We start from the raw sequence: 9,702 nt of genomic DNA, 5'->3' as shown, positions 1-9,702 counted from the left end.
CTAACACTCTTAGAGTGATTGCAGTTATCTAGTGGCTGCGATTGCTTTGTAAAAGACGAGAGACCCCTACAATACTCATATAGTCGTACCCGTGGTGGCTACTAGACTCAAATTGAACATGACTACATGAGCCTAAGGGAGACTCAAATTGAACATGAGCCTATGAGGTCCAAGGGAGGGACTAGTGCAATAGTACTATAGACTATAGTAGTACAAGTAGTAAAAAAAGAAGAAAGATGGGCAAAAGTATAACTACCAAACTATGCTACAAACCATAAATGTAAAAAATGATGAGAAGGTGTCCACACTCTATACTCTATAGTCGTTCTATACCCTCTTCTTCTTCCTACCCAAACCTTGTGCAAAATCAATAATTTCAAAATTACCAATCTCCAAAAAGTGATACACAAAAGAAGCAACACTTGCCAAAATTTAACTAAAAAAAAATATTAATTACTCGTAGTAGGAGAGAGAAAATAGCAAGGATCGCTGTCAAGTCCAAAAAGTAGTAATAAGGGAGGCGTCTGCAGCTGCTCAGGCCTTCCCCCTCATCTCTTTCTCTCTCCTGCCAAATTTTACAGAGCCCAGAAAACGACCCCTCTTTCTCTCTCTTACAAAAAAAAATCATCAAAAAAATACAAATTTATTGCAAAAATAATGATAATCCATCAAATAAATACAAACCCAAGAAAAAAAAAGCTCAAAATTTATTGCTAATTTTACTAGCTTCAGTACTCTAGAATTGTAGGAGAGAGAAAAGCAGAGTGCAGTAGCAGAGTAGTAGCTGGTGTTTTGTGATAATAACCCAGAAGTTTTGCAGAAGACTTTCCTTTATTACTCCCTTTTATCACATTTTCTCTTTCTATCTCTAGAATTCAATGAATTGGGAAGGAGGAAATGCAATGTACATTGGGTTGAGTTTTTATTCTCAAGGTTGAAAAGGGTGTTTTGAGGAGAGAGAAAAAAATCCGATTGATTAAATGGGGAGAGCAACTTCTTCGTGATTCCTCTTTCTTAAGCTCTGTTTTCACTTTTACTCTCTCTTCAATAGAAGAACCCAGAAAAGAATTCGCTGCTTGAACTTCATTTAATTTAACCCAGACAAAAACTGTGTTTTAGAGCTCTAAAAATGGAGGTGGGTTTTTATTTTGGAGTACAACTGGTTGATTGAACTTGATAAAACCCAGAACTCTGTGGATTTTTTGGTGGGTTTTCTCCAAATTTGAAAAAATGGAGGTGGGTTTTTTCTCTGGTTTCCAACAATGGCGACAATTTTTTGCTACTTGGGTTTTTCTTGGTTCTCTTCTTCTCTGTAGCTTGGGTTCTGTGGACTCTGACGATGGTAAGTTCTACTTCTACTTAATCTTCTCTTTCTCTCTCTTATTATTTTAATTGATTTTTGTCTGTGTCTAAACAATTGTTAATTTACCTACTTTCTGTGTGATTAATATATTATGTCACTGTTTTGTCCTTAATTATCTTATCTCAAGACTTCGGACTTAATCCCGTCTATATTACTTACCTTTGCGGCTCTATCTTCTTACTTAAAAAAACAAAACTTTCGATGGAAGTATATTTCATTATATTAAATAAGTGTGGGTATAATTGTCGTTGATATAGGTAACAACAATTTGAGCCGTTTTTTTATTTTTAAAGCAAAGAAAGAAGTACTTAGGTTTAGTCTTATCATTTGAGAATGATTTTTTACTCTTTAGATTTGTCAAAGGTTTTTTTTTTGTTATACTATTTGCTATTTGTTCCCTCTTTATTTGAGTAGGTGAAAATGAAATGTCTTTTGATTCTTATGTGGTGCAATTGAATTTAATTAACTTTAGTTAATATTTATTAATCTTTGTTTTTGCTTTTGGGATTAAAGGAGCAACACTGTTGGAGATTAAGAAGTCAATTAGGGATGTGGATAATGTCTTATATGACTGGTCAGATTCACCATCAGCAGATTATTGTGTATGGAGAGGGGTCACCTGTGACAATACCACCTTCAACATCCTCTCCTTGTGAGTTTTATATTTGCATCTTCTTTCCATTTAGTTTTTAATTTTATTACTTCTGTTCAGAAATACAGAGTAATAGTAACATCCATAGTGTAATATGAATTAGTAATTTGATGAATGAGTACAACTTATAATCTAGGTATGCTAGTTGTGCTTATCTTATCAAGTTAGTCAACCTAAGTCATTATCATATCATTTTGGTTGTTTTGCATGTTGAGCTCGTTCTTTATGTAAAGTGAATGATGATTTTGTTTGCCTTTTGGATGGTGGGATCAATCTAGGAATCTTTCAGGGCTAAATCTTGATGGAGAGATTTCATCAGCAATTGGAGATCTTAAAAGCTTGCAAACAATGTACATTGTACCACCTTTCACTTTTTTTGCTAAAGTTTTCCACTCTTTCTTGCTTATATGTGATGATGAGGTGCTGATAAATGTTATGATATTTGAACAGTGATCTTAGTCGAAACAGGTTTTCAGGACAAATACCTGATGAGATCGGAGATTGCTCTACACTGGAAACCTTGTATGTTCCATTTTGACATTATGATTTGGGTTCATGATTTGAACACTTTTGATTTGCAAAGTTTATCATAGCTAATATGGTGAACATATAATAGGGACTTGTCTTTCAATGAGCTGTATGGAGATATACCATTTTCTATATCCAAGTTGAAGCAATTGGAGTATCTGTAAGCATTCATACTATGTTGAATTGGTAGGTTTATCAGGGTATAGAACAATGTTCACCTACTTTTCCTTGTCAACGGTTTTTCAGGTTTTTGAAGAATAATCAACTGACAGGCCCAATTCCTTCCACCCTCTCTCAGATTCCAAACTTGAAAATACTGTAAAATTCTTGTCCTCCTTTTGAGTTGCAATCCCGTGCTCTGTAGCACTTTTTCGTGTGCTGTCTGTTCAAGAATTTGACTAAAGAAATCTTACCTTCATATTTGTTCAGAGACCTAGCCCAGAACTCTTTGACGGGTGAAATTCCTCGGCTTATTTATTGGAATGAGGTTTTGCAATTTCTGTAAGTTCAATACCAGCACTTCACTGAATCTTTTTATGGAGCAATATTCATGCACACTTGTGCTTATATCTAATCTGCTCCATGATTCAATGATATATAGTGGGCTTCGTGGCAACAAATTGGGCGGTTCACTCTCACCTGATATGTGTCAGCTAACTGGGTTGTGGTACTTGTAAGTCACCTGTATTTTTTTACTCTACGATATTTTTGTCACCGACTTGAATTTTAATATTATTTTTGCCTCTGATTGTTACAGTGATGTTAGAAACAACAGTTTGACTGGAAGTATACCCCAGAGTATAGGCAATTGCACGGCCTTCCAAGTATTGTACGTCACTAATCTTCGTGATTGCTCATGTATATTTTGCAGCATCATAACTCAAATGAATCTTTCTCATTCTTTTCTCTTGTAGGGACCTGTCATACAACCAGCTTACTGGGGAAATTCCATTCAACATAGGTTTTTTGCAAGTTGCAACCTTGTATGATCACACAAAAGCTTCCTCTAATTATCGACATTTCTTATTAATTACACGTACTTATCCAAGTGATTTTTTTCTGTAATTGCATAGGTCATTGCAAGGAAATCAATTTTCAGGGGAGATTCCTTCTGTTATTGGCTTGATGCAGGCACTTGCAGTGTTGTAAGTACCCTCTGAAGTTCATGCATATTGCTTATTCGAAGTTAATGTCTGGATTTTGTTGTCATATTGATGATTCCTATTACATTATCATGATAACAGTTAATTTTGTTACACACTGAGTAATTTTGGTTCTTATTTTACCCCCTTTATCATTGTTAATTTGTGGTTCTTTTACCCCCTCAGAGATTTGAGCTTCAATCAGTTGACTGGGACAATCCCTCCAATATTGGGGAATTTAAGCTACACTGAGAAGCTGTAAGTATCTGCGTAACTCTTTTGTTTTGTGTCTTTTACTTGTTATCTTATATCCTTCTTAGTCAGTTTATCTACAATTATTTTGTTTTACTTCGGAGAGCTACAGGATGTGCCATGTTTACTCTTTATGGGTTGTTGATTGACTTGATGTATTTTGCAGATATTTGCATGGTAACAAGTTAACTGGTACAGTTCCTCCTGAGCTCGGAAACATGACAAAACTTCATTACTTGTACGTATTCGTGGGCTCAATAATTGCCAGATTTTTTCATCACAATTCCCTTAATTGCTGCTACGTTTATATTGAAATGATATATCTATATTAACGCATACTAATGATGGATCATACTTCCTTGCATCTAAATACTCAGGGAACTGAATGATAACCATCTTACTGGCCATATTCCACCAGAGTTAGGGAAGCTTACAGACTTGTTTGACCTGTAAGTTGTTGCACACTTTTTTCTATTCATCAACGATGGCTCTAATCACTTCAAGCTTCTAATTTGAAATTATTTCATCAGGAATATCGCAAACAACAATCTTGAAGGGCCCATACCTGGAAATCTTAGTTCATGTGCTAATCTCAATAGTCTGTGAGTTACAATCTTGATGTTGTTCCTCTACAATTCAATGTCCCGGACATTTGATCATGACATATTTCTTCTGTTATGTGACAGTAATCTGCATGGGAACAAGTTGAATGGAACTATTCCAGCTGCCTTCCAAAGACTGGAGAGTATGACCTACCTGTGAGTTATTCTTATCTCTTTGAGCTAACGAAAATTTAGCGCAAGATTGCATAAGTTTCTAACATAACTCGGGGGTGCTCATTTGTAGAAATCTGTCATCCAACAATTTAAGAGGTCCCATACCACTTGAGATATCTCGAATGGGAAATCTTGATACTCTGTAAGTTGCTATGCCTACTTTCTCTTATTGGTACAACTTGCTTGTTTCCGCTAGATAACGGGTAATTTTGTTTTGTTCAGGGACCTTTCTGACAACCAAATCAGTGGATCTATTCCGTCACCTCTTGGAGACTTGGAACATCTTCTTAAGCTGTATGCTTTACTATCTGGAGATACTGACCCATAAAATGATAATAAACATCATTTACGTTGCTAATAGTCTAATCCCGTTCTTTCAATTGTAGAAACTTAAGCAGAAACCATATACATGGACTTATACCAGCTGAGTTTGGCAATCTCAGGAGCATTGTTGATATGTGAGTTTTTTTTACTGTTCTTATTTTGTAGTTTCTCCTGCACAGATTTTTCACCATACTGACTTTTTCCCTTGTCCTCCAGAGATCTGTCTAGTAATCAGCTTGATGGTACAATCCCACAAGAGTTGGGTCAACTGCAGAATTTATTCTCTCTGTAAGTTTGCTAGATGATAACTACTAATTCTTGCTCCCTCATATTTGTATTGACACATCTTTGTAAAAATTAATGGCAGGAGTTTGGAATACAACAATTTATCTGGAGATGTGATGTCACTGAAGAATTGTCTCAGTCTTGCCACTTTGTAGGTTATTTAGAAGTATTCTATTTATTTGCCTTCATATTTTACCCCCTCTCCCCACCCAGCTTCTCTCTATTGTATCACTCAGTTACTTGATTTCATGCAGAAATGTGTCCTACAATGACTTGGTTGGTGATATACCTACAAGCAATAATTTTTCAAGATTCGCACCTAACAGGTAATTTTTTGTTGTGAACAGATAATGTGCTACAGTTCATATCTGTTACTGCATCAAATACTTTTGTGCTTGTTTTTTCTTTAACAAAATAACTTCTTAATGATTTTGTCATGTTCGTATTTGATAATTTTTACCCACTGTTCACAGCTTCATTGGAAATCCTAACCTATGCGGGTATTGGCGTGGTTCAGGATGTCATGATCCGCCTGCACCAAGCAAAGGTAAATGTTTTGACTTTAAGTCATGTATTCCGTTTCTAGTGTTTGAGCGAGTGACTTATGATCTGTATTGTCTTAATGGTTCAATAACTGTTCACAATGTAGTGTATGTACTCTCCTATTGTTACTTGAATCTTTTGTTTTAAAACCATTGTGGGGTTACCCAATTTAGAATATGACAAGTTTTCCTACTACACCAAAAAAAAAATGCACCTTTTTCTTCTCCCTATCGCCTACATAAATTGAAAAATATGTCGGGGTTCTATTAGGATTAAAGGTAAGGCATATGCTATTGCTTTCTATCTCCAAATTGATGTTTTATTTGTGTTTTTTGGTCTAAGATCTCGTATTTTTTTTGTATATCAGCAGTTTCTATTCCGAAGGCCGCCATTTTAGGGATTGCTTTGGGTGGACTTGTGATTCTATTGATGATATTAGCTGCAGCTTGCCGTCCCCAAAAGCCAGCTCCATATTTTGATGGTTCTGTGGAAAAACCAGGTTATATTTCCCACTGCCTCTTTTTTTTTTATATTTTAAATGTAGCTATATTTTCCTACTGTAGCATGTTGTAACAATACAAGGATGATAATTCTGTGATTACTAGTAGTTCTTATGCAGAATGATGTCATGTTTATTAATGGACAAACTTATTCTTAATATGGATGCCATACCTTTTTGTTCTTTTTTTTTACTATATGCATCATCTAAGGGTTAAAGGAGTAAACTTTTCTATGAATTAAGTAATTTACAATGTTTCGGTTATCACCTACATCCGTTGTTTTAATGTGTGAGTACTTCTTATTTTCAGCTGTTGTCAATTACTCTTCGCCAAAGCTTGTGATACTTCATATGAACATGGCACTACATGTGTATGATGACATCATGAGGATGACTGAGAATCTGAGTGAGAAGTACATAATTGGTTATGGAGCCTCGAGTACTGTGTACAAATGTGTGCTGAAGAACTGCAAACCCGTGGCTATTAAAAAGCTTTACTCACACTACCCTCAATCTCTCAAAGAATTTGAGACAGAGCTCGAGACAGTTGGGAGTATCAAGCATCGAAATCTTGTTAGCCTCCAGGGTTACTCCCTTTCGCCAACCGGGAACCTACTTTTCTACGATTACATGGATAATGGGAGTCTTTGGGATCTTCTTCATGGTAATTTAATTTACTCTCTGAATGACAAGCTTTAACTAGATATCTGCCACGTCTCATTTTTTATAACAAGCTCCGTGTGACAAGTTTCTACTTTGTGTGATCTATTACATTACATTATATTAAAACAGGCACCAGGAATTACATGTGTCACTTCTTGTTGAAACTTTTTCCCGCCAAAACTTTTTTTCTTTTTTTGTGTGGAGAAGATTCAGTATATTTGACAAAAACTTTATTAATTCATAATCTTTTATACTTCATGCTAATTTATTTTCGAACAATTCTTTGTTACTCAAATACTTTATAAAAAAATGGTCAAATTATAATTTTATAATATCCCTGCGTGCACGTGACCTAATTTAGTTGTCTATTATTATTTGGTGTTGCTATTGAGTTGGTAGAGAGTTCCATTAGAAACTTGTGTTCCCCACTATATGATTCCTCCCTTTTTGTTTCCTCTGTGCTAGTTTGTGCTAGTTAGTCTGACAGTGATTTTCTCCATCATTTTGCACTAAACTCTGCTTAAATCAGGTCTTGAGTTTTTCTGCCTTCTGTTTAATCTGTCTTTAACCAGGGCATGCAAAGAAGAAAAAGATGGACTGGGAAACTCGTCTTAGAATAGCATTAGGAGCAGCACAGGGGCTTGCATATCTTCACCATGATTGTAGCCCTCGTATAATCCACAGGGATGTGAAGTCATCTAACATCTTACTTGACAAGGACTTTGAACCACATCTCACCGACTTTGGTATTGCAAAGACTGTGTGTGTCTCAAAATCACACACATCAACCTATGTTATGGGCACAATTGGTTACATTGATCCTGAGTATGCTCGCACTTCTCGCCTCACTGAGAAGTCTGATGTTTACAGCTATGGGATTGTTCTGCTTGAGTTGCTCACTGGAAGAAAAGCTGTTGACAATGAATCAAATCTGCATCATCTGGTCAGTTTTGCATCTTACATTTTATTTTTGTTCAATCATGGTCATGCATAGGGTTTGCGAAAATTGGTCCGGACCGACCTAGACCGTTCCGGACCGGAGGCAATCGATCCGGTCTCCAGGTCGAGAAATATCATTTTCCGGTCTTTTGTCCGGTCCGGTTCAAAACCCTTTAAAAACGAGTTTTGGACCGGACCGGTTTTTCCTTAAAAAAATATAGTATAAACTATTTAAAAAGATATTTTTTCCTTTAATATGGTGTAAATATTATTATATTGTGATATATTTTATTTTAGCTTTCAGAAAAAGGCCTTAAACAATTGGTTTTTTTTGTCTTTTTTACTGATAGAGTATAAAACTAATCTCTAAGCTGATGGTTGGAGCCCCAATATTAGTTTTATACTCTTATCATTTACCATAATTTTTAAATCGGTACATTATGTAAGCAAGATATATTTTATCCATTTAGAAAAAATAAAAAAAAATATTGAAATAGATCTACAACCGGTCCAAATTGGTCCGGTCCGAGTTTTGGACCGATTTTTCCGGTTCGGTCCGGTCTCCGGGTCTTGAATTATCAAAATTCCGTCTTCGGTCCGGTCCGGGTTTGGACCGATGAACACCCCTATTTTCTCACGCGTATATTGCCTGCTTTCACTATTGACTAGCTAACCTCTGAAAATATTTTAACTCCAACTGTGTAGATTTTATCCAAGACGGCGAATAATGCAGTCATGGAAACAGTCGATCCCGAGATCACAGCCACCTGCAAGGATCTAGCAGTCATTAAGAAGGTATTCCAACTCGCGCTCCTCTGCACCAAGAAGCAGCCAGGTGACCGACCCACGATGCATGAAGTTACCCGTGTGCTCACTAGCTTTGTCCCTGAATCGCCGGTTAAACAAATAGCTCTATCCCCACTACCACCACTACCGCCATCTCAGATGCCGCTATACATGAACGAGTATGCAAATCTCAAAGCTTCTCACATGGTCAACTGCCCTACAATGAGCACCTCGGACGCTCAGCTCTTCCTCAAGTTCGGCGAAGTCATATCCCAGAACAGTGATTAAATTAAATCATATGTTAGTATTATTATTATTATTGTTGTTGTTAAGAGTAGATTATATAAACAATGAAATGTGTATATGGTTGGTACCAATTATTGCAAGTTAGAAGGAGATAGTACCAAGTACTTGTAGTAGAGAAGAGAAGAAATGATATCAGATACAGTAATATGTTAAATTTTCAAGGCTGTAAAAAAAGGAAAAAAGTTTTAGAGATACCATTTTACCAAGTGATGGTAGTTTTTGTGGAGTAGTACTCTTGTTTGAAAATTGAATGAATATTTATATGTGGGGTCTTTCTATTCTGCTACATTCAAGCTTCTCTTGTGATTCTTATAAAGTATTTTCTGACATTTCTGCAGCAATCTTTATATTATTGTGTTGTGCAGCAATAATACAGTGGAGCCCTAATCTGTATGTACTACACTGGTAAATTTTTGTTCTGTGTTACTATTAACTAATGCAAACTGCCATCTTATTAACATCCAAAATACCAACTTAGTATGATTCATGAGATTTCTGGTGTTTTCTGGCAGTAAACAGTTCATAATCATGTTCTTTCAGGGGGAAAGTGCCATATTTACTGATGATCTGTGGTACCTTAGAATGCTTTCAGTATTTTGTCAAGATTTGGTCATGGAATATTTACTTAAAAGACTGGATAGGTT

General features: G+C 36.0%; 1 protein-coding gene across 2 annotated transcripts; it reads left to right on the top strand.

Moving 5' to 3' along the window:
* The first annotated feature begins 316 nt into the window (after nucleotides 1–316).
* On the top strand, nucleotides 317–9,344 carry LOC110795094 (LRR receptor-like serine/threonine-protein kinase ERECTA). Of its 2 annotated transcripts, none has more exons than XM_022000069.2 (27): nucleotides 317–1,342; nucleotides 1,877–2,015; nucleotides 2,294–2,365; nucleotides 2,466–2,537; nucleotides 2,632–2,703; nucleotides 2,790–2,861; nucleotides 2,973–3,044; nucleotides 3,145–3,216; nucleotides 3,301–3,372; nucleotides 3,458–3,526; nucleotides 3,617–3,688; nucleotides 3,872–3,943; nucleotides 4,104–4,175; nucleotides 4,315–4,386; nucleotides 4,468–4,539; nucleotides 4,624–4,695; nucleotides 4,784–4,855; nucleotides 4,936–5,007; nucleotides 5,100–5,171; nucleotides 5,254–5,325; nucleotides 5,405–5,473; nucleotides 5,577–5,648; nucleotides 5,796–5,869; nucleotides 6,233–6,364; nucleotides 6,675–7,028; nucleotides 7,600–7,970; nucleotides 8,672–9,344. In XM_022000069.2, the coding sequence occupies exons 1-27, from the start codon at nucleotides 1,231–1,233 to the stop codon at nucleotides 9,038–9,040; spliced, it is 2,985 nt and encodes a 994-aa protein (XP_021855761.1). In that variant the 5' UTR covers nucleotides 317–1,230; the 3' UTR covers nucleotides 9,041–9,344. The 2 variants fall into 2 exon arrangements, with proteins under 2 accessions (XP_021855761.1, XP_021855763.1); XM_022000071.2 differs by having other exon boundaries at nucleotides 505–1,342; nucleotides 6,236–6,364.
* The last annotated feature ends 358 nt before the right edge of the window (nucleotides 9,345–9,702 follow it).

Source organism: Spinacia oleracea, chromosome 1, assembly GCF_020520425.1.
Source record: "Spinacia oleracea cultivar Varoflay chromosome 1, BTI_SOV_V1, whole genome shotgun sequence".
In the NCBI taxonomy this organism is placed as follows: domain Eukaryota; kingdom Viridiplantae; phylum Streptophyta; class Magnoliopsida; order Caryophyllales; family Amaranthaceae; genus Spinacia; species Spinacia oleracea.
Note: the sequence above shows the minus strand (reverse complement) of the source record. Positions and strands in the feature narration are given on the sequence as shown.